The sequence below is a fragment of the Hypomesus nipponensis genome, chromosome 26 (assembly GCF_054491055.1).
Source record: "Hypomesus nipponensis isolate SF chromosome 26, ASM5449105v1, whole genome shotgun sequence".
In the NCBI taxonomy this organism is placed as follows: domain Eukaryota; kingdom Metazoa; phylum Chordata; class Actinopteri; order Osmeriformes; family Osmeridae; genus Hypomesus; species Hypomesus nipponensis.
Window position 1 is genome coordinate 7201740 of NC_140386.1, and position 25632 is coordinate 7227371.

Sequence of the window (25632 nt, forward strand, 5' to 3'; positions counted from 1 at the left end):
CAACAGAAAGAGGGATGAAGCGAGAGGAGGAACTCCCATTGACTACCATTGACATTCATAGAGGGCAACCGGAGAAGAGGAGATCAATATTGATCGTCCGTGATAGAGGAAGCTGTGTTCCCCTGCTCCCTGCCTGCATCTCCACCTTCCTGTGGACGGGGGGGGGGGAAGAGGGGGGAGGACATGGGGGGGAGGGGGGGGGAGAGAGGGTGGAGCGATGCGGGTTGGGGGGGAGACAGGGGGGAGCTCCTCCACACAGCCTGGCTGCGTGAGCCCACAGTGAAGACAGACAGAAGGTGTAGGCTCTGAGCTGTGTGTGTGTGTGTGTGTGTGTGTACATGCTACCAGCGATCCAGGCCCCCTCAGACAGACAGCAGCCATGCGTGTTCAGATGATGCCCCTGGAATACCAATGAGCGCACACACACATACATACACACACACACACATACACACATCAGGGCCCTGGAGGTCAGGAAGCCAGTCAATCATCTTGCCCGTTGCGACGCTGTACAGCTTGAATGAGGCAGATAGTGTGTGTGTGTGAGTGTGTGTGTGTGTGTGTGTGCGCGCAGGGAGCAGTGGGCAGCTGTCAGGATAGGAGCAGCAGGCACTAATGAACCAGATGAATAGTGCAAAAACTCCCAAATACAAACAGGACAGTTGACATTTTTCATCTGTCAGAAGCGGAAGATGCATGAAAATACAACAGTCCTTGTGAACCCATTGCTGGGTACAGCTGCTGTCTATGCCCCCCCCCCCCTCCCCATCTCACCTCCCCCACCCCCCCCCCCATCTCACCTCCCCACCCCACACACACACACACATATATACACACACACCACCACACACAGACATTACTGTAGAGAATACATGCTGAAACCCACCTACTCCAAACACACACACACACACGCTTCAATACACACCCAGTGTACTCAGACTACAGTTCCATTCAGACATATGGCTGTGCCGTTCTCCCTTGTGTGTCTGTGGTGTCCCAGCTCTCACCCAAGACCTGGGTGGGGGATTCTGGGATACTGGAGGTTTATCTTTGTCGTTTTCCTCCTCCACCCTCCCCCCCCCACACGCACTCACGTCCCCCTCCTTATTTGTAGGCTACGTGTGTGTTTAAGTCCAGGTCTCCTCAAACACAGCAGCATTAACTCAGAGCTTAGACACATACTATCACTTACAGTGGAACATCATTACGCACGCACGCGCGTGCGGTGGCGACGTCGTCGCGGTAACTAATGGCGGTCTGGGAGCGATGTCCCACTGAGAGACTCCCGCCATCGTCCTCACTCCTCATTGGTCGGTGTGACAGGGCGGCTCCGCGTTGTGACGAGTATGAATATCTGTCTCTATCGCCGCCTCCAGTCTAGGACCGCACACACACACACACACACACACACACACAGTAACATACAACACAAGGGACGGTAAGATCCACCGATGCACCGGCAAAAAAAGTTCACAATGTGATTTTCCCGTGTGCACCCGGATACAGTTTGGGTTGAGCTTGTTTTGGAAGGTGCAGTAGGAGGTCGGGTGGGGGGGGGTCCTGGTTCCACACAGGTGACCATGTTGCCTGGAGCCGTGTGTGAGAGAGGCTGTAGCAGCTGCCTGGGACACACACCTCTGGATACAGAGCGCGATGATCGTTGCTAAGCAACCTCCAGCTGCTTGATTAAACGCTTGTTAATGACCAACATGGCACGAGGGAGAGGGAAGGGAGGGAGATGAAGAGAGAGATAGAGAGAACATCTGGTGGTAAGCTGGTAGCCCCAGTCACCATGACTGTCTGTGGTATCTGTTCCACACCAGGAAGAGAACCCCCCCCCCTCATCTCCACCTCCCCTTACTCCACACTGCAGCCCCCCCCCCCCCCCCCCCAACATACACACACACACTTACTGTCTCAGGCTGCCTGCGTTTCTTTCCCCGAGAAAATCTCATTGCTCACTGCTCCAGCAAACTGAGACATTCCACTTCCCTACTCATCCCTCTCTTTCTCTACCTCTCTTTATCTCTCTCTCCTTCTCCGTCTCTCCCCCTCTCCATCACTAAGTTATAATAGAAGCAGCAGCGATGGTCAACTGGAGGAAAACAAACAAACAAGCGTAAAGAAGAAACTTTCACAGCTTCTCTGTTTTGGTTGAGTGGGATTGCAAACCACCACTTATCCTCCACACACACACACACAAAGTAACATGTCTCTCCTCTCCTACTCTCTCCCCTCTCTCTCTCTCTCTCTCTCTCTCTCTCTCTCTCTCTCTCTCTCTGTCTCTCTCTCACACAGATGGCAGCCCTACAGAGTCCGTTCTACGGGGATAAGATGAACCTGTACTCCTTGTGTAAAAAGATCGAACAGTGTGACTACCCCCCTCTACCCTCTGATCACTACTCTGAGGAGGTAGGTCTGCCCAGCCCACACTCACCCTCCTCCCACACCGACACTCCTCCCCCCAACGCTCCTGCCCAACACTCACCCTGCCCCCCCACACTCCTACCCCCCCCAACGCTCCCGCCCAACACTCACCCTGCCCCCCCACACTCCTACCCCCCCAACACTCACCCTGCCCCCCCACACTCCTACCCCCCCAACACTCACCCTGCCCCCCCACACTCCTACCCCCCCAACACTCACCCTGCTCCCCCAACACTCCTCCCCCCTTCCCCAACACTCACCCTGCCCCCCCCCACACTCCTCCCCCTTCCCCAACACTCACCCTGCCCCTCCCACACTCCTCCCCCCTTCCCCAACACTCACCCTGCCTCCCCCGCTTCCCCAACACTCACCCTGCCCCCCCCACACTCCTCCCCCCCTTCCCCAACACTCACCCTGCCCCCCCCCACACTCCTCCCCCCTTCCCCAACACTCACCTTGCCCCCCCCCCACACTCCTCCCCCCTTCCCCAACACTCACCCTGCCCCCCCCACACTCCTCCCCCCTCCCCAACACTCACCCTGCCCCCCCCACACTCCTCCCCCCCTTCCCCAACACTGACCCTGCCCCCCCACACTCCTCCCCCTTCCCCAACACTCACCCTGCCCCCCCCACACACTCCCCCCCCCACACCCACACCCACCACACCACCCACACCACACCCACACCCTCCCCCCTTCCCCAACACTCCTCCCCCCCACCCGAAAGTGTAACTACAAGAAGTTACAAATGTTTAAAGAGTACCTACAGGAGGAGAAACGACCGTAAGGGACGCATGTTTAAAGAGCAACGACAGGAAGTGACGCGTTTAAAAAGGGACGACAAGAAGTGACACACATTTAAAACGTAGCGAGAGGAAGTGACGCACCTGCTTTCTCCTTCAGTAATCCCGGACGCTTTACAAGGCCAACTGCCACAGGCCCCTGGCACCCTGTGCGTGCGTGCGTGCCTGCTTGTGTGTGTGCGCTTGTATATGTGTTGGTGGCCTGTGCTTGTGTGTGCTTGTCTGTGTGTGTGTTCTGTATCGCCCCCAGTATCACCCCCATCCAGGTGAGAGAAAGAAAGAGAGAGGGAGCGATGGAGGGATGGAGTCGGGGTGCGCCGCCAGCGTCTGTCTGGATGTAAACAATCCTCCTGAAGGATTTGCAGCACACTGTCATCTGCTCATCTTTGTTGTGTCATTTACCTTCTCCTCCCGTCTCCCCCCTCCACCTCCCCCACTCTCCCCCCCCTTCCTCCCATCTCTCCCTCCTCCCATCTCCCCCTCCTCCCATCTCTCCCTCCTCCCATCTCCCCCTCCTCCCATCTCTCCCTCCTCCCATCTCCCCCTCCTCCCATCTCCCCCTCCTCCCATCTCCCCCTCCTCCCATCTCTCCCTCCTCCCATCTCCCCCTCCTCCCATCTGCCCCTCCTCCCATCTCCCCCCTCCACCTGACTCCACACCCCCCCCCCCAAAGCGAAGAAGCACATGAATATTTTACATATCTGCATCTCTACCCCCTGCCTCCTCCCCTCTTTCTCTCTCTCTCTCTCTCACTCCATTCTGCAGGACTAATTCTCAGACTGGTTGCATTTGCATCTCCCTTTATTTCTTACTTTCACACACACACACACACGCGCGTTCGCCGAGCCCAGCGCCACGCAACAGCAACCAGGAAGTCGGCAGGCGGTTACCATAGCGACCCCCGCTCTGAAAATCTTGCCTTTCCATCTTTCTTTCGTTCTTCTTCTTTCTTTTTTTTTTTTTTTTTTTTAATGATGGCGGTCGCTGTTCCGCCTCCGAACCTGTCTGTCTGTCTGCTCCAATCAGGCGCTCTGCTCGGCTTCAAGTAGAAACGCTGCCTCTGAGAGGAATCTCTGCGTTTGTGTGTGTGTGTCATTTTGAAAGTGTGTGCTGGTGTTCGTCTGTGTGCATGTCTATGTGCGTGTGACTGTGTGTGTGTCTGTGAAAAGTCTATTCGCAAGGCCATAAGACTGTAGGCATAGCCTACTATTACCCAGCACGACTGCTTTGTTTACGTATGTTGCCTGTTACTGAGGTTGTGGAAGTGTGTTGGTCCAGGTTCTCTTTACCACAACAAAGCCCCCAGACTTAGCCTGTCTGTCTGGGCTTAGTGAGAAGCACAGGACTGGCCACGCTCCTCATGTCTTGGATGTCAGGATTGAGGAAGGCTCGCCCCTACCAAACACACTAACCCCCCAACACACTCCCCCTGCCCCCCCCCCCACACACACACACACACACCAGCAGTAACCATTCTCATCATCATACCAATCATGTCCCATGATCTGTGTGTTCTCCAGCTGAGGAAGTTGGTGGACATGTGCATCAACCCAGACCCAGAGAAGAGGCCGGACATCACCTACGTGTACGACATCGCCAAGCACATGTACAACCAGACCCTGGGGAGCTAAGCCTCCCTCCCCCTCCTCCTCCTCTACCTCTTCCTCCTCCTCCTCCTCCTCCTCCTCTTCCTCCTCCTCCTCTTCCCCCTCTTCCTCTTCTTCTTCCTCCTCCCTCTCTTCCCCAACACCTCCACACGTCCCCTGTAGAGACCGTCGTTCTGTCAGACAGAGCTGATGGAGCTCCCAGACGTGGCCGCGCCCTTGTGCAATTCCCCCCCCCCCTCCCAATGCATGCTGGGTAAATGAAGAGCAATCAGATGATTGGATGTTTTTCTCCTAGGAACGTCCCTTTTTTTTTTTTTTTTTTTTTTTTTTTTTAAGACCTTCTGCGATGTTTGTCGTGTTGTTCATCTCAACCTCACCGCAGGCTGGCACAGTGACCTTAGATACACTATAGACGTGCACACTTACCTTTCAGTGCCTCTCGTAGCTGTGTGCTCTGAAATCACAGGCGCATTTGCAGACGTTAGCAAAGGAAACTGTTCCCACAGTATTTAAACACAGATGCGTCCGAATGTTAGTGTAGAGATATGTCATGCTGAGTTTACGAACGCGATCGTCCAAAATGATGTTTTAGCGGTTAAAACGTTTGCTGTGCTGCACTTTAACCCCGGTACTGAAAATCTGGAGGTTGTTGTAAAGTGAATGTATCCCCCCCCCCCAAAAAAAAAAAAAAAAAACTGAACATAAAAAGAAGGATCATGTTGAATGCCACGTGTGAAGGAATAGTCTGTGAGACTAGTCTGGGGCGTGGTCAAGGGAAGGTAGTTTACAGGGTGTGCGATGGGTTCAGCGTATGAGTGTTCAGATCTTTGAGACAGTGCCGTCCCTGAATTGAGAGGAAGAATAAAACCACATAGGAATTATATATATATTTTTTTTTTTGGTTTGTTTGTTTTTCAAGCCTTGTCCGTTTGACAAACTACCAAAGACGCAGAGAGCCCCGAGCTGTGGGTATGGTTGATACGTGTATCTGTTTGTGTTCTACTTCCATGCAGTATATCTAAGACTCCTTCCCAGCCATCAGAGGACACAGTCTGGCTTCCTGCGCACAGGAGCCCCTGCTAGCTGGATGTCTAACGTAGTTGGATGTAGGTTCGCTGTGTCGGTCTGTGTCTCGTGTTTTCGGTTTTACAGTGGGTTGGTTACAGTGGGTTGGTTTACGGATCAAGGTGGGGATAACCAAAGTTTGAAGTTAGTGTTTTAGTTTGAGGTAGTTAAGCCCAGCAGAAGGTACGTTAGCCCAAGGTGACGCTGCGTTATGCTTGTCATGTTTAACGACTGCCTATTGGCTTTGGTTTGGAGTCAGTTTACTAATTGTTGCATTTAGTGTCCTCTAGTTTTTCATATTGGTTGTTCCGGGAATTCTTTTAGAAATGGATCAAAATATGACTTGACGGCCTTTAGGGAAATCTTTTTTTTTTTTTTTTTACTTGCACATCTTTGTTGTTTTTTATGGTCTCCAGATATTCTGGTATGTTCCATTTCACTTTTTTATTGACATTAATGTCTGTCCTTGCTAAGTCTGTGGATTCTTACAACTCTTGTGCCTTGTTAGTGCTGGCTTTTACAGCAGCTGTAAAAGAACTTTGCTCATGACATGAACTTACAATAACACTTAATCAGAGTGACAAAGCACCATCGTCACCTCATAGCAAATGTTGCGAAAATCCTACCGGATGCAAAACGGTGTTTATTTTTTATCAAACGAGACAGATTAGATATTTCAATCTGAATAACATTGCAAATAGATTTGTTTTACGTTGTGTGTTATAGTCCCGCCCCCCTCCATGCATAGTCCCGCCCCCCCTCCATGCATAGTCCCGCCCCCCCTCCATGCATAGTCCCGCCCCCCTCCATGCATAGTCCCGCCCCCCTCAGCCTGAGGAACGCTTTCCCGTCCTGCCTTACTTTTGATCTATCAGCCTTAAAGAAGATGATGTTCAGCTTTGTTTTGTTTGTTGTTGCTGCAAACTAATATCGTTTACTCGTTCAGTTGCCTTTCCATGTGTCACAGTGAGAAGAGAAGACTCATCAGATATTTGTTTCTCGTTAGGGGAATGTGACGATCGTGACATCAACACAACACACAGTCAGATACACGCTCACAAACACTAACACGTGGATACAAACGCTATCACATAAACCCATACACACACGTACATATACACACACTGCTAGTTTACTGATCCATTCTGATGTGTGTGGGTTGTGATTGGTGGGGTCTGATCTGTCTGGGTTGTGATTGGTGGGGTCTGATCTGTCTGGGTTGTGATTGGTGGGGTCTGATGTGTCTGGGTTGTGATTGGTCTGTTGGGACCACCCTGCGACCTCATAGAGGTCAGCCTTGACCCTCACCATGGCCACTGGACCAGCCCTCTGAAGGTGGTATTGACCCCATCGTCTTTACTCTCCCAACCTCTAAGGTTTAGTGGTTGGGAGAGTAAAAACAAAAAGAGGCAGCTTTTATTTATGGTTGTGTTTTTGTTTTTTGTTTTTTTTTGTCTTTTGTTTTATGGAACATTTCGTGTAAGGCTGTTTACTTCATTGGCTTTGTATTCTACCTACCTAATAAACACGTACAGAAACTGTCTTTGGCTTCTTCAACTGCTCCAGCTTAGCTGGTCTAGCGTCATCTTACACCTCTCTAGTTTTCCATTCATGATATGGATTTAGACGACAATTTAGACGAGTATCTCGTCACACTTTTACCCTCAGTCCTGTGTGCTTACAATGCATACAGCCGCCTCCCTTAGGTTGAGAAAGACATACTCACACTATGTAGTTCAATGTAAACACATTTGGAGTCAAACATGAGCGTGTCTGAGGCAGTGATGTGTTTGTGTGGGGTCATTAGACTGTTTCTGTTTCATAACCTGGCCCCATGAGGCTCTGCTCAGTACCACCCCCTCCCCATGGACCTCCCCACCCCTCCCACACACACACACACTCTCACACACATACACACACACACATATAAACACACACTCTCTAACACACACTCACGCATAAGCACTCACCCCCACACACACACATATATACACACACACACACATACACACACACACATACACACTCTCACTCACATACACACTCTCACACACACACACACACACTCTCTCACACACAAGCCCATAGTCCCTTGTGGCCAGGGAGGAGCAGGGGGACACTGGCTGGCTCCATGTAATGATCCCCTCTGGGAACACAGTTCAATTTCATCACTGTTCAAATTGCTCCCATGGAGCTTTAACACAGTGAAAACAAACAAAAGTAAATATCTGGAATTGATACTTGAATCGGTGGCAATTTGCGAACACAAACACGATGGATATTTATCTTTACCCGGACACAATGGACCTTTCTGTGAAGATTGATTCAGCATGCATAATAAGAAATGGAAAGTTAGCCTGCATTAAAATCTTTCAGACTGTATGTTGACTGGTTACATTTGTGGTCCTTCTTCACTCGTCCCTCTAGTGGTGATATGTATCCATTGCATCTTTCACTATTAATAACGTTCTTGACATAAGGAAACAAAACAATGCACCATAGATGACCTGTGGTCCACGATCAAAAACCACCAAGAACACCAAACATTTACATATCAAGCAAATCCTCCTTCATGTAAAAAGCAGTTCAATTTATCTCGTCACCCTAGCAACTCTACAGCTTTTAAAAACGCGTTGGGGTCAGCACTTTTCTGCGTGGCAAACTAACAGACTGGGAAGTTTATAAAGTTTCCCACTGTGGAATCCCACCAAGCTGCCGGAAGCTTCTCGCATCGATCTCCTGCTTCTCTGCTCTGCCAGATACTGACAAGAGAGCCAGAGGTCTAATCATTCCTGGAAGTGTTATAATTACTGTTCTTAGTTTGATTATCTGCACGATTACTGTATCCTCTACATTACAATCGCAAGTCATTACACACAGCAGCCCTTAGAGAGAGAGACAGAGAGAGTGAGAGAGAGACACAGAGAGAGAGACACACAGAGAGAGAGAGAGAGACATAGTGAGAGAGACACAGAGAGAGAGAGAGAGAGAGAGAGAGAGAGAGAGAGAGAGGGGAACAGTATTCCTCCTCTTCATCCCTGGTGGGTGAGGTGGGGTAGGCAGTGGGCTGCTCTGAGGGACTCGGAATTGGGATTTTTTTGTTTGTTTTGTTTTAGAAGTCTAAAATATCAATAGTGTTTTTTTTGTACCATTGAAATAGCTTGTGGCGCATGCTTGGCAATGGCAACCAAAACTTCAAACATATTAGTTTGCTAGGAGATTTGAATCATCAGGGACTGGAATATAGAAATATAGTTGTTTACCCTTTGAAAGCTGTTATTGTAAAACTGTGTATCTTGATGTGTCGATTGAACCTTTGTTGTGATGAGCCGGCGTGACTCTAGCTTGTGCAAATTCTCAGTCTTCTTCACGGACAATCCCCTGGATCTGTTGTCCTTGACGATTTAGAGATCCAGACACACGCTTGCCAATCCTTAAGTTGATTGTTCCCCACGGGCAGCATCTGTTGTTGCTACACACACACACACCTACACACTCACGCACAGACACACTCACTAACACACAAACTTTTACGCACCTTCATACATTCACTCATACACACACACACGCACTAATCTAATACCATCAGGCCAGCACTGAGGGGGCACAGTAAAATACAAGCAGCCCGCAGCGAGCTGAACCAAAATAAAACTCCAAGTGGCCGTCTAAAACTGCGAGGGGTTTGGGGAGGCTTGCAGGAGCCCAGCCAGGCTTTATGGAACGCTGGCCAGCAAGCAGAACTCGGAAGCATCATCCCTGCCTTCCGGAACTGGCGTTTTCACAAACTGTAACTATTCGAAATAAATGCTGTGTTAAAACTGTTCAAAAGAAACTTGATCCAGAGGGTGGGTTTACAGGTGGGAGGGGGTCAGATCCTCCCCTCCACATCCACCCCTTCTCCTCTACCCCACCCCCCCCCACCCCCAACACAGCTGGTTTTACTTCCTGGGTATATTTCCCTCACTTCCTGTTGATCGCTCCAAATAGGTTGTAAATCCCCAGATTCAAACCGTAGAAAGAAAAACACAACAGCGTGCGTCTCTGATCAAGCACTGCGATGCACGTGGTGTTTTTATGGACGCCGTGCAGCGGGGGGGTGCGGTGGTGTGCATGGCCCTGCTTGTGTACCTCCTGCCGTAGTCTCTTCATCCTCGTCATCATCGTTATATGACCTTGGTCAGTAAGCTGGGGTTTAATGCGTTCCTAAAGCCTTCTGTGTTTAAAACGCATGCCAGACTTCCCAAAGGATTTCCTTCACTGTCACTAGCACATGTGCCCGGGTCCAATAAAATAAGCACTCTGGTAGTAAACTTGCCAATGAGCTGTCCCCAAATAACCACATCTGTCGGCTTGACTTAAACAGGCCCTAAAAACCCCTTTTAGAGATGAAGGGGTCTTATCGAAGACACGCCGGCTCAAACGCCAGGGAAAGGAACGCGCCGTCGCCGTGGAAAACTCACCGCTTCACCGACTCGACAATAGAACGTAGGAAAGGTTAGGGTTTTGGAGAGAGAGAGAGAGAGAGAGAGAGAGAGAGAGAGAAATTGAGAGAATGGAAGAGAGAGGTTAAGAAATACCAAGAGAGAGGGGAGGGGGGGTTAGCTTTCAGAGGATCAGCAGTGTTTGTTTTGATGGTGAAGAGCAGTGTCCATGGCTCCCCTGGTACCCCTCCTCTGACTGACAAGCTCTCTGAAAGGAGCCCTAACAGTGATGTCTCAGTTCAGGACGTGTCGTCTGTGTGAAGGACACACCGTGTTCATTCAATCCTGCTTGCAGACAGACCTACCTGTAAATATGTCGTTTTTGCAAAGAGATGCCAGACAGACAGATGTTGGACTTACTAAGTTCCTCTCTTGTCAACCCACCAGTCCTTGTCCGTTGGAGCAGACATCAAAGCAGTCACTCTGCTGAAAAACCAATAACTTTTTGATCTTTCTGTTGCACCAAACAGAGGCCCCTGTACACACACACACACACACACACTAAAACCGTAAAGTGAGTTGTGTGTGTGTGTGTGTGTGTGTGTGTGAGAGAGAGGTTGAGAAGAGAGTATGTGCTGACAGGTACTAATGTTTGTGGATCTGTGTGAATCTGTATCTGTGTCTATCCGTGTGTGGGTGTGTGTCCGTGTGTGTGTGTGTTGAAAGGAGGAAAGACAACAAAGCAGCAGGGCCCTCTGACTCCCAGAAAGCCCCTTGTTCACCTCCGTAAACCACCGAGCCTCTGGGGCCATCTAGATCAGACGGGGGCGGGGAGTCCCATCAGGTCTGATCAGGCGCACGGCAGAAACACACACACACAGTACAAGCAAGACAACACACGCGCACACACACACACAGTACAAGCAAGACAACACACGCGCGCACACACACACAGTACAAGCAAGACAACACACGCGCGCACACACACACAGTACAAGCAAGACAACACACGCGCACACACACACACAGTACAAGCAAGACAACACACGCACAGTACAAGCAAGATGGCAAACACACAAGAGTATAAGCAAGGCAACACACGCAGATTCACACACAGTGTAAGCAAGATAGGAAACACACGCAGTATATGCAAGATAACACACACACAGTACACGCACGAGAACACGCACACCGTCAGTTTGAAACCAAAGCTCCTGACGTATGGTGGGGGCGCCTCAACACGACACGGGGGTGTTAACAAGGACCAGAGAGAGAGAGACAGAGATAGAGAGACACACAGAGAGAGATAGATGCCCACACGTTCCCTCTGCACCAGACGCTGAACACAGGCCTCCACACAGGAACAGCAGCATGCGTTTGGGGGGAGAGGGGCTGGGGGTCGGAGGGGCGGGGGCCTGGCAGGGTGAGTGTGGGGGTGTGTAACGTGTGTTTGTTGTGTGCGTGTGTTTATTGTGTGTGTGCATACCTGGGAGTGTTTATTGTCTGATGTGAAAGACATGCCTTCAGCCCAAATCCCAATTAACACCCTTGTCCCAGCTCCAGCCCTTTCCTGTGTAATCTGTTTGTGTGTGTGTGTCTGTGTGTGTGTGTGTGTGTGTGCGTGTGTCAGCCTTGCATGTAATCATTATCTCTCCCCTGATGTTCACCTGCAGCAGGCTGGTTCTCCCTCGAATACCCCCTGCCTAGGTGTCTGCAGGAAGTGTGTGCTATAACTATACACTGTGATAGGTTTCTTTCTTCACAGTGTGGGGCTTATTTCGAGGAAGTACCATTTGTGCTTATATAACACATTCTTTTTCTAGAAAAACGAAAGAGAGTTAGTCCTTCTGTAATAATAGTTTGGGCATCTGCGTTTGTATATTCGTTTATAAAATCAGCACAAGCTATTGATCGTATTGACTTTAACCATAAGGCATTCTATGGATTCAATGTTGTGAAGTTGTTGAGATGGACGGTTGGACTTTATCGAACTTCAACGAGATAGCTATGCATCTCACGAACAAAAAATTATTACAACAGTAAAAGTAAGTAGACCTAGGCTAATTCAAAGAGACATGATAACCATTGACAGTAGGCTACTGGTGGAAGTTTTGACATATCGGAATGAAAAGACGTTGTGAACGTTCACCGTTTTTTCCCGTTTCCGAGGCCGTGATGTCTAGTGCTTGATGGGTATAATATGCATTTATGCAAATAAACGAGCAAGGGAAAGTGTTCCCTGGATTAGTTTGAATGTCAATATTAGCATACAGACTACTAATGAACGACTTTTGTGTCGGTCCACAAAGTTCGCGAGACAGACGCGCTACCTACCAGTCCATCACAGCGCAAACGGCTGAATGCTAACCCAAATACTTTCTGACATGTTTTCAAGTAGTTTATTAACTCTCTACGTTTTTGAACTGTGGAGGTATGCTGTGGTTTGAACGGGGCATAAACCGGATAATAGCGAGCACTGGTAAACTCTCATGGCGCCTAACCTTTCAGTCTGACGTCTCTCGCGACGGAACACAAAGTCTTGATTAGTTTACAGATTACAAAAGAAAATCTGCATTTTGCGCGTGATGAGGCTGAGGAGATCTAACAGCCTCTACTTGTTTACCCAGCATGCGCTCAGCATTGGCACCGATTCCATCTCTGTATGTGTGACCCCGAGGCACCAAGTCACTTGATGCGTCTCTCTCTCTGTCTCTCTCTCTCCACACACACACACACACACACACACTCACACACACACACACACACACACACACACACTCACACACACACACACACACACACACACACACACACACACACACTCACACACACACACCACACGAAAAGACCTACCCGCAGAAATCCCAACTAGTCGCGCGCCAGGTCCCAGTAGAGGCCAAGAATCCTCGCGCCCCTCTAGGCTAGTCCTGGGGTGAAGTTGCTACTTGCAGGCACGCACACACACACACAACCCTGCATCTTAATGAGGGTGAGAGATGCCGTTATGAAGGCGACAGCAGAGCGAACCTACTCACCAAGGACTGACCCGCGGTACAGGGGCGGCAGAGAGCGCAGCGGGGGAGCTTTTTCGCGCGCTGATCAGAGGGTTGTTTCACGGAAGCTGCTCGCCCTAGAGGCGCGGGGAAACCAACTGATTAGACGCCACCGTCGCCACAGTTGAGCTGGAATCACGAAAGAAAGCATTCGCTTTTTCTTTTCTATTTCTTTCTCCCAGACTTTCTTTGACTGTTGCCTTTGTTTCCCTTACCAAGAGACGTCAGAGGGGTTTGGACGTAATTAGCTGAAACATTGTTCCAGTCAACACAAAAGTTTCATTTGAAACTTCTTGAAGTCTATACTGTTTATTATTTTCCTCCATCAGACTCTGTTCCCAAACTACAGTTGTTCACCCAATACTACAAACTTAACACAAACTACAAACTGATACAGTAATGTAAACTTTATTTTAACAGTAATAAAACATTTGGTAAGGGGAATGAGACTACCGCTATGACAGCAGAACGTGCTTGAGTGATTGTGCAGATCCAGATAGCCACATGCTTAATAGCTGCATTCATCACATGTACACAAGAAGAGTTCCATATTAAATCCAAATTATATATATTAGCAATAAGGAGGATACATAGCTCAGTGGGAGAGCCTTTCCCTCTTGCAAGTTGCTTTTGATAAAAGTGTCTGCTAAATTAACGCGCCGTTAGCAAAGTAGACTTTTGTCCGAGACATTTTCCAAATAAAGGAGAATTACAGTTTAAAGGTACTGGCTCACAGGCAACCTGGCAGGCTGGGTTGAGGCGCTTCCTGCCCTGTACTCTGGTCCCCTCTGGTTCAGCCAGCACCAGGGCAGAGAGAGGCGCCAACCAGGACCGGTGCCTGGCTGCTGGCAGAACCATCCACCTGGCACAGGGGCTGCAGCGTAGAGGCTGGAGAGAGGGTGGTGCCGGGTTAAACTTTGTTCTATACGGTGACTGTATTTGATCTGGTTGTTGACATTTGTGGGATTCTCTCTTTAGGAAGAAGTCGTTTTTTTTCTCGTTGCTATACTGTTTCTTATGGTTTTGTTGTTTAGGTGAGGGTGGATAAGGGGGGGAATCATCTGCCAGATGGGTACCAGTGCCCATGACCCCCTCCCTCCCAACTTCCCTCACGTCCTTGACAGCCACGACCTGGATACACACCCCTCTGGCTAGAATGGACTGAACCATGGAGGGGTTGGAAGAAGGACAGAACACAGGGAGAGCTAGTGACAGAGCTACGTCCTTGGATGACAGAGAGAGGATCCGCCAACTTGTAACTGCAACTCCGGCCGGGGTTTCATTTGTCACTTGTTCTTCCTCGACTTTTTTGTTGAATTTGGAATTCAATCTCCAACTCTGCCCCAACACTCTCCAGCTGACCTTTGACCTGCCTGCCTGCCTGCCTGCCTGCCTGCCTGCCTGCCTGCCTGCCTGCCTGCCTGCCTGCCTGCCTGCCTGCTTGTCTGCCTGCCTGCCTGCCTGCCTGCCTGCCTGCCTGCTTGCCTGGCCGAGGACAGGCAGTGCGGAGAAGAGGGATGGAGGGATCTGAGACGGGAGAGAGAAAGAGAAGGATAGAGGAGGAACAGGAAGCTGTGGAAGGAGTCTCAGAGAGGAGGTGAGGGGTGGACGTGGAAGAGCAGGCTGGTTGGCTGCCTGACTGGCTGGTTTCCCGACTTACTGACTGACCATCTGACTGGCTGGTTGGCTGCCTGACTGACTAACTGGTTGGTTGGCTGGCTGGTTGGCTTGCTTGCTGGTTGGCTTGCTGGCTGGCTGGCTGGCTATCTGGCTGGTTGGCTAGCTGGCTGGCTGGTTGGCTTGCTGGCTGGTTGGCTTGCTGGTTGGTAGACTTACTGGCTGGTTGGTTGGCAGCACAAAGCACACTCCTCCCTGTGTTTTTCAGCCCCATTAATATCCCAGCGCCGCACAGATCCTCATTCATTATTCATGAGGAAGGCCCAGGCGGGCAGGCAGGCAGGCAGGCTTGCAGGGTCAGAGACAGACCTGATACATTCTGCTTTAACTGACACTGAGTGACAGAGCCTGGGGTTTTTATGGCTCTGTGCTCCCAGGGAGATCGGCGCAGCGGCCAAAGGTCCAAGCTGACCCTCTGCTAATGACCAGCATGATGCATGTGAGGCAGGGGGACCAACGACACGGGGCGGAGCCTCACTCTGGGCGGGGCTTCACTCTGGGTGGGGCTTCGCTCTGGGTGGGGCTTCGCTCTGGGCGGGGCCTCAGTCGGGGCGGGGCTTCACTCTGGGCGGGGCCTTCCTCTGGGTGGGGCCTTCCTCTGGGCGGGGCCTTCCTCTGGGCTAGACTTCAGTCTGGGCGGGGCTTCACTCTAGGTGGGGCTTCACTCTGGGCGGGGCCTTCCTCTGGGTGGGGCCTTCTTCTGGGCGGGGCCTTCCTCTGGGCTAGACTTCAGTCTGGGCGGGGCTTCACTCTAGGTGGGGCTTCACTCTGGGCGGGGCCTTCCTCTGGGCAGGGCCTTCCTCTGGGCGGAGCCTACCTCTGGGCGGGTCTTCAGTCTGGGCGGGGCTTCACTCCAGGTGGGGCTTTACTCTAGGTGGGGCTTCACTCTGAGCGGGTTTTCCTCTGGGCTGCTCACCGCCACAGAAGCATAATAAATCATTAACCATGTCAGATGGTACAGCTAAACACGCTGTCTGTGATTTTGATACGCTTTGCTTCTCAACTGAAATGTATTATGCTAATTGGTTTGGCTAGTGTTTGAACACAGGAACATCTCATCTAAAAGTGTGCCGTGTTTTCTAACGTTGTGGGGCATTGTTGGGGCAGGAAGAGGGTGGTGGTGGGGGGGGGGGGGGTTAGGATCGCAGCAGTCTTAGAAATGGTAATCCGGCTAAGTCTACTGCTTTCACTGTGCGCCGGGCAACTTAACGATACAGTGAGTATTGACTTTGTGAACATTTGTCTCTGAGGATTCAGACTGTTCAATTCTACTTCAAGAGGAAGGCCCAGCCAGACAGCAGGGAGAGTCCCCAGGCAGTGGGTTGCATGCCTCACTCTCCAGTGAAATCAACTGCTGCTGATTTTAACCCCACACTGCAGGAGCAGAATGGAGCCAAACGCTCTCAACATAACAAAGGCAGCACAAATGTGTATGTGCGCCTTTGTGTGTGTGTGTGTGTGTGGCTGGCTACCTTTGAGATAATGGTCTCGGAGGGTTAGCAATTTGAACAAGACCCCGCACTGGGGAATTCTGTGGGGCCCACGCTCCATTCTTGTTAATAATCATAACAGATCCCCCGTGTGACGGTTCTCCTGTTTCTTCACTTCATGAAAGCTTTCATATCAATCTGTCTATTGGTAATCTGTTTGAAGTGAAGGTTATTTGAATGTTAGGATTTTTCCTCTGACTTGAATAATTTATTTAGACTTTTACTAGAACTCCTCAGCATAATTGTTTCTACTACAACAATTATATACACACACACACACACACACATATAAATACGGACAGGTCTCAGACTGTTAATACTCATTGAGAAACAGCTTCTGCATGGGTGTCCATTTTTCGTAATAATCCTTCCCTCCGAATCGTCCGTCACACTGTGAATAAGGACCACCCATCACGCAGTGGCCTGCGAACACGATGATCCAGAGTGTCACCACCCCTCGCTCTCTGCCTGGCCAGGGGGCATGCTTTTGGGGCAGCCATAGATTCTCATTAAACGGGTGTATTTCCAAGCCCTGCCACTTTGGTGACACAGACTGTGGGTCCGTTCGCCGATCCGTCCAAGACGGATTCTTAATAGTATTCTCCCAGACGTGTCGAGGATGAGGCTCGGTAGTCAATTCATATTAGCTCACTGTCAGCTTGGGTTGTTTATCTTTGTCTTCATGATATGGATGTGGAGGTGTGGAAACATGCAGAGAGCAGCGTTTCACTAGAATGCATCACAGTTCATATGCATGTGTGTTAGGTAACATATATGTACTGGACATAAAGAATACTGTGAAGGATGGCCTCCTAGGCAACTCATATCTTTGAGCCTTGTATACACACACACACACACACACATAAACATTCCCACAAACGCACATTCCCATGACGCGCACACAAACATTCTCGCACACACATGCTCACAAACGGCACAGTGCACTAAACAGTCTAACAGAAAAGTTGAAGGAGTTTATTCGACATGCTTAGCGTTTTTTTCCCAAACCCGTGGGGGGGGGGGGGGGATGGGGGGGGTTGGGGGCTGCTTCCTGTTAGCGAGCAGTACGCGGTGCTGTGAACCGTGGTCTTATCAGCCAGCGCGGTGGTCAAACACGGTCAGGAGATACGCTGTGTGGTCACTAGATACAGGGCTCTGAGCCTCCCAGACCGCCGGACGCGCTCTCGCTAGCGCTGGACGGTCGCCTCATTAGTGATAGGTCAGCGAACTGCCGTTCAGAGTTTTCTAAATGGCCCCTCAGAGCGCCAGAGCGGTGGATGTGACAGGCTCTCTGAACCTCCTCACTCAGACTGACTGAGGGCCTTGGCTCCCCCTCCACCCTCGCCCCTCCTCTTCCTCGGCGTCAGGGAGAAACTACGGCAACCGCATTATGCAGGCGGAATGTTCCTTTTTACAGTTGGAAATCAAGTTATGGAAGAACAGCAAGATTTCAAGTTTGCGTGATTGACAAGCCTGTCTGAGGTAATCGATTTGAAAAATGGGAAAAAGTTGAGCTACTAAATTCAAACACGTTTGAGAGAAATTGGAAGCTATTTCTCCAACTCGACAATCTCTTGTTTACCCCAACAGTGAGTGGAGTCAGAGTGGTTGTGTTCTGTGCAGCTGTTGGATAACACACAGTGGTAACACCCAGTAGTGGCTAAATGGGACTCATCCAGTATTTAGGAGGTCTGAATAAAAGAGACAGTGCCTCAGCTCTGGCCCCTGATCCACACCAGAGACACCAGCACACCTGCACTAGCCCACCCCGCACTGACTGGCAGCTTCAGTTCCTGCAGGGAGTTTGTGAAGAGTGTGTGTGTGTGTGTGTGTGACAAAGGTATTCATGTGCGGGTGTGTATAGTATGTATTTATGTGTGTGTTTTATGTATGTGTATACAGTATAAATGTGTGTGTGTGTGTAAAGTAGTTCCAGTGAGCCAGAGGAGGATAGGATGCTCTCCAGAGAGGCCTGTCAGACCAGATGTAGAGTCAGCAAGACAGCTGGAACATAGGACCAGGCTAGTGCTGGCACTGCAGGCCTGCGTCTGGGCACGTCCACAGGATGTATACATTAAAACAATTGGGTAGGGAGCTCACACTGAATCAAGATTATGTCCGGAATCCCTTGTGGGAATTTTTTTCTCGAATACAAACACACACACAGCCAAACGCTCAGATAAACACACACACACACACGTTTTTTGACACTCACACACAGCCTATGTGCACGAGGGCGCCCACACTATGGTGAGTGACTTATGCATTCATTCGATACACGTTATATATTTCTGATGCCGCACATCAACATTTCATGGCGGCGGCGGCGGCGGCGGGGGGGAAACGGCACCATCTTTTTAATCTTTAAGACGGCAACGCACCAGATCTATCAACAGGACAGAGCGTGTCACGGAGTTACGTCTCTCTCTTCCATGTATCCATCCACCAGGAATTTTAATTGGTTTGTCTCTGCTCCTTCCTCCCTGGGCGCCATGGGGACGCGCTGCTCCGGGTTTCTCCTCCAGCTCCTCGGCTATGCCGCCTTGGCTCCTTAGCCCCGCGCTGTAACCCCGCGCCAAATATGCGCGTGGCTCCAGGTTTAGTGTGCTATCGTTAAACGGGGGTGTGGAGTGAGGTTGGGGGAGGGGGGGGGGGGGGGGCGGGTATGTGTGGGATTCACATACACGGCCCCCCCCACATACACACACATATGCGTTTAACAATAGCACACAAAATGTGTGTATGGGTGCATTTGTGTGTCTGGGAGTGTGTGTAGGTGTGTGTTTCTATTAAGCTGCAGGGTGAGCGCTCCAGGCTGCTCTCGTTAGGTACCTGTCAGTCAGATGAATACTCCTGCAGAGAGGGCCAAACAGGGTCCATACCTCAGTAGCCCCACACCGCACACACACAATGAATAATGATACAATACACGATGATGATACGAGCAATGTCTGTAATACCCTTGGCCACTCCCCATGCCAACAGGAGAGGCCTGCCTCATGTTTAACATGGGGACACACTGCCCCCTAGTGGTTCAAAAGCACACTGTTCCTGTATGAGAAGACCCAGAAGTCATGTGTTGCCTGATGGGTGGTAGTTAGCAGAGCAGCACAGTGAGGCCTGTCTTTCTCATGAAGATTTGTCAGTGACTCCAAACAATAAACATTGTATCATACAGATGGTTCAAACATCTACGCTGTAGACTTTAGGTTTCCAAACGAGTTCCAAAGGTCCTGTAAAGCTAATTCCACGATTTGCTTCTCAGTACATTATATACGTGTGAAATTAGTTACTGAAAGCATGTGCAAAGCGCAAAAACTTTGCTGCACCGGAGTTACAGCGTTGAAAACACCTGTTTTCAGCTCAGGTTTTGTTGAGGCGGGGCACAACCCAACCTCTATCTACGTCACAGTCACCTATCTACGTCAGATCACAGACAGTTTATACAACCTGCATTCTGTTACTCAGCTGGTACGATGCAAAACACTCAGAGACTGCAGGTAGGTCTGTACTGATATCTGCAATTGATTTTAGCTAGTTGTTGCTATTGTTGATAAATTCAATACAGACGAGGGGGCGGAGCTTTAGCTCCTTCAGGCAATATGCCCCCCCAGTATCAAGCAGAGAAGACTGCTGATTTTCTCACGATTTCAAAGCCTAATTTAACATACTTGTGGGTGTTTTTTTTTCATTCTAATTTGTTTGGGTAGGTAACTTCACGTTCTTCTGTGGTGTGATGAACATAAAAAACATTTTCAGTTCTGCTTTACAGCACTTTTAAGTTACAGTAAGTACATTTAGCAGACGCTCTTATCCAGAGCGACTTACAGTAAGTACAGGGACATTCCCCTCCGAGGCAAGTTGGGTGAAGTGCCTTGCCCAAGGACACAACGTCATTTAGCACGACGGGGAATCGATCCAGCAACCTTCTGAAAACTAGCCCAACTCCTTCACCGCTCAGCCACCTGACTCCAGTCAGATAGAAAGACACTGCAAATCAAGCCCATTGCCATGGAGTCAACATTGGGGGGGAAGAAATCTGCTGGGGAGTCTGAAGGTTCCCCCCCCCCTGAAAACCTTTTACGATTAGTTATGATATTTTCGGACAGCGTGCGTGGTTGTGGATGTTCCCCCCCCAGAAATATATTATGATTTCGGCCCTGCTGCACATACACAGCATGATTACTGCATGCAGAGGAGCCAAGGCAGGTTCAAAAAGTTTGAAATACAACTGTCTTCCTGTGTTGGAAAAAGTTGTATTTCCGTTTTCGGTATGCTCAGTAGGACATTACTGTGTGTCTGTATCCCTAAGTATCATCAGTATTGCTGTTTGCATTGATATTTATTTTTGTGTTATCGATGTGAGTTAATTTGGTGAAGCCTCGGACCTCGTGTGAGCAGAGGCCCCATGCTGACGTGTGGAGGGTGCAAGCGGAGGGAAAGGAAGCTAGCATATCTACCACCGTTTCTTGTTTTTTGATCTCACCTCCCTGTGGTCTCAACTGCTCTGGCAGAAAGGGAACAGCCTTGTTTTAAGTGGTGTTCCGTGTTTCAACGTTCCTTATCTCCTTGTCTCCTTGCCCTGTCTCCTTTCCTAGTTTCCTTACTGGAACATTGGGAGCCTGGTTTCACACTCAATGACTCTTGGAACCAGCGAAGCACACCGACCTGGTTAGAGATCGAGTAAGCAGATCATGTCGCAGTTTAATAACATCCATCAGATATCTTTTGGCGTTTGACTCCATGAGTCCATGGAGTCCATGAGCAGGGGTCTGCAGGCACTCTGAAAAGTATGTTTTATTTGATTAAATGCGTCTGAATCTGATCAAACTTTCAATACAGTCCAACACAATCGAAATGCCTATGGGTTGGGCTGCATTGAGTTATAGGGTCCAGTTGAACAGGGACTTCCTGTTCAGAGTGGCGTAGATAATATACACTTCCTGTAAAGTAAAGCAAGGTAGTATACGTACTGTGACATCACTGGCTGGGTCAGTAGACTAGATGCTGGGTCTGATGTTTGAGGAACACATCCAGGAAGCTGGGCTGACAGATAAGAACAGGGTGAAAACGCACCGTAACAAGAAATAAACCAGACAGTATTTCTTCTTATTTCTAAGTTTGAAACAGAGGCTCTCTGTTTCTTTCCGTGTTTGATCTTCATCGGGACGTATGGTGTCTGGGCACTCCAGGTCTTCATGATATGGCAGGTCTCGGTGGGCCGAAGGTCTTGCTGCTTTGGGCTGGGCTGCTTGGCTTGGCCAGATGTAAGTACTCATTTTCAAGTGATCATAAAGTTGTTAGCCTTTGGAATAGCTGGAATATTGTGGATGTGATGCTGTACTTTGTTAGCGCTCAGATCAGGGGATCTGGAAGTCCTTAAAAGGCAAGAATCAGGGTTTCACGCACACTTTATGTTTTGTGTCAATTAGTGCTGCACGATTATTTTCTAAATGATCATCACGATTATTTTGATAAATATTGAGATCACGATTAATTATCACGATTATTTGTTGATTTTAGCCAAAACAAATGGGGATGATCTTTTACACGTTACATTCTGAGGGTGGTTTCAGACAGAACTAAAGAAGAAAGCCACTAGGCCGCCACGAAAAAACGAAGGCAAAACGAGTCCGCCATTTCACAGTCAGACTCTCTGAAGCTTCCCCTGTTTTGATAGCATTTTCTCATTTTCGTAACAACTTTCTCTGCTGAAGTCTATAACCTGAAGGGTTATGTTTACAATTAGTTTTAGACGGATAAGGTTTGGTGACTCCTCCAACCTTACCCACAAACATCTCCATCTCTCGGGCTTCAAGCCAAACTGCACCACCAAACGGAAACGTATGTCTCCCTCGCTTCGGTCTGTCTGGCACCCAGAACACTCTCGCACACAAGCCCAGTGAAACGTGTTGACCTTCCTCTCTATCCTAATGCTGTCTTCCATTTTGTAGTTTGTGAGCAGGCTGAGCTCTTGACAAGGACACCCTCTGACCTTCCAAGCACGACAACCTCCGATCCTACAAGAACTCCTCCAACCTTACCCGCAATCACCTCCACCTCTCAGGCTTCGAACCAAACTGCACCACCAAACGGTAACCTATCTCTCCCTCACTTCCCGTCATTTCTGGCACCCAGAACACTTTCACACACAAACTCAGTAAAACATGTTGACCCTCCTCTCTATCTTAATGCATCTTAAACAAACCATTCTGCCCCAAACACTTTTAAACAAACTACAAGCAGAAGTAACACAATTAAGAAATATAAAGTTCTTAATGAATGGCGAATGGTGACTATGAATATTTAGGCCTAGTCAATGTTTCTCTGCAAACAGTAGACCTAGCTGATGTTCATCATATTTATAAATTGTAATCTGGGGGGGGGGTCCAAGCTAAAATCTACTCTTTCTGTATTTCCCAGTTCCTGGAAAAGTCGAGATCCTTTCTTTGATTTTGAAAGAAAACAATTATTACTTTATCGAATGTAAGAAACTAGATGAATGGAATGGAGAGAGCATTACATACACAGCCTGTCTCAATGACGGACAGGAAAGGAAGGAAAGGAAGAACAGCAACTGCCAATTTGATTTCAAAGATCTTCGCTATTCCACAACTTACACACTAACTGTAAATATTTCATTATCTGGTGAGATTAAAAAAATTACAATATTTGTACTTGGAGGCAGAACAGTTGGAGTAACCAGACATTTGATCTTTTTTAGGTGTTTGCTTACAACGGTTATTTCAACAGTGCACTGACAGTAATACACATTGTCACTCGCTGTAAGTAGGCTAATTGGTTTTCCTTGCCCAATATCACGTAGGACTAAACACCAATATTCTCCCAGCTTATTTTTTTTTTTTTACTGTATCTGGTGGCCCTGTCGTTTCTTACCGGAGTGTGCATGACTTCTGTCCTTGTGATGTCGTCTTCCTCCTCTCAGACAATGACAATGCTGTCATCTGGATCTTGGTTTTCCTCATCATCCTCAACTCCTTCACCCTAATCTTCTACACAATTTATCTTCTGCATCGCAAGAGGTTTGGTTACATCCACGATGGCTGTGTCACGTAATGCGGAGGCTTTGGTATGTCCGCCTGATCGAGATTTCATGTTTAAAGGCCTATTTAAAGTGCATCACAAGACTTTCTTCCATTTTTGCGGTGAAGGTTTTTCCTGAATTGGCCACGAGGGGGACGGTGTCCCCCTGCCGCCCCCTGCCGCCCCCTGCCGCCCCCTGCCGCCCCCTGCTGGTCGGAGGCTACCGCGCTGTCTGCCCCCTGCCGGGACGACCTGCTTCACTTCCCCGTTCTGCACTGGGAACGCTTCATCCAGAGCATCATAGAGGAACTGGTACTGCTCCTGAGAGACACACGCACGCATGCACACACAGATACATTTATATATATATATATATATATATATATATCAGGCATGCAAACTCCTCACCTTTTTGAAACCAAAATGAGTCACCTAGGTGATTTGTGCAGATCTAACATATTTGGGGGGGGGGGGGGGGGGGTTGTGGCCAACACAGCATTTTACACGTGCTTCGCAACTTTACAACTGGCTCTGGAACAAATCGTCACTCCTAATGCCTAAACCTCACAGCCAATCAGGGGCAGAGTGGGTAGAAGTTTTCTACATTGATCTAGCCTCCTAATTTTGCTCTCAAAGTGCACTAGAGTGATGCGTTTAACTTTAAAATGTAGACATTTTCTTCCAGGGGAGCATGCCCACGGACCCCCCTAGAGGGTCAGGGGTTCACCCTATAGTTCTCACCTTTCTTACCCCTGACTTCTTTGCATGCCTGATATATACACACAGAAACAGACGGATATATACACACAGAAACAGACTCAGGCACACAAACTACTATCTTTGTGTAAAAGATCCGTAGCTCTTAGATTATAACTTACAGTACATTCAGTCATTCAGTAACGTGTATTTGTTTATCTTGAGAGCCATACAACACAAACAGTGTATACACTCAGTATCATAAACTTTATCATAACGGTTGTTCTGTGAATTAATTTAGAAATGGATCAAAAATTTGACTTGACGGACTTTAGGGAACTACTTTTTTTTAAATCATTGGTGTCATTCATTTCCGTGTTGTTAGTCGGTGATTCATTAGAACATTTGTTGTCTAGCCCTTTTATCTCTAAGCAAAATGTAGGCTAATTATTTGGGTTAAGCATGCCAAACACGTTGTGTCAGACAGAAGTTGTTCTATAAATGCGTAGCCCGACATTTAAAACGTGTTATAGTCGGTTGACTGTTTGCATTGTTGTCCCCAGTCAAAGGAATAAAGACACAAGGACATCATAAACATTCAATGGTCTAGCCAGTTAGCAAAACATGTAGCCCAATGTTCTTAATTTATTGTCAGGAAACAGTCCAAATAGGCATATGTAAAAATCAAAGCTAATTTGTTTGTAAATTCTATACTTGATGTTACATGTTGATGTTCAGCCTATTCAATTCAACAACTTTCCGAAGGACAAGACAGGCAGTGAATAGTATCTTAATGTTTTTTGGGGTTGGTATTAAATGTTTTGTAGCCTATTCTAAATTACACTTTCATTCTTTCCTTGGTGTAGTCAAAACACTGCTTTTTAAAGACGGAAAATAGATTAACCCTGACCCTTCATGTTATTAAATTTGATATTTTTCCCATCTTTGAAACTGCCTTAATTACATTAGTAGGCGTAGCCTAATAATTGTTCTAGACCTTAAGTGACCCTATACCCCTAAGCAATAATTAAAGATAATGATAATGTTATTACATTTATGCTGTTTGTAATACTCTGAATATAATTAACAATGTTTGATCTATACCCTGCTATATTAAGCTCATGAGAACATAACCCTTGGTCATGTCCAGGAGAGAAATTTTGCTGTTTGCTTATGCCTGTATAGCCATAAGTTAGTTCTTTGTAAGGGTGCGACTAGAAAATGCCTGTGACACTAGTGTAGGTCAGTGGTCACAATATTAGCAAAGTGTATAATGCCATTCAACTCTGAACGAGGACAATAGGAGGAACGTCAAGGCCACGTCTAGGAGCCTTATATCTAAAGACCTAA

General features: G+C 48.5%; 1 protein-coding gene across 6 annotated transcripts in view; it reads left to right on the plus strand.

Moving 5' to 3' along the window:
• nek7 (NIMA-related kinase 7) overlaps window positions 1–23947 on the plus strand; it is a 60261-nt gene extending 36314 nt beyond the window's left edge. For 2 of the 6 annotated variants that reach the window (XM_084692735.1, XM_084692734.1), the window contains exons 9-10: window positions 2299–2412; window positions 4750–7442. In XM_084692735.1, the coding sequence (XP_084548861.1) occupies window positions 2299–2412; window positions 4750–4860 (225 nt within the window). In that variant the 3' untranslated portion in view covers window positions 4861–7442. Of the gene's footprint in view, window positions 1–2298; window positions 2413–4749; window positions 7443–14409; window positions 14795–21140; window positions 21226–21662; window positions 21810–22496; window positions 22638–22965; window positions 23172–23266; window positions 23328–23488; window positions 23633–23714 lie in introns of those variants that run through there. The other 4 variants (XR_014750760.1, XR_014750761.1, XR_014750762.1 and 1 more) reach the window with 4 other exon arrangements.
• The last annotated feature ends 1685 nt before the right edge of the window (window positions 23948–25632 follow it).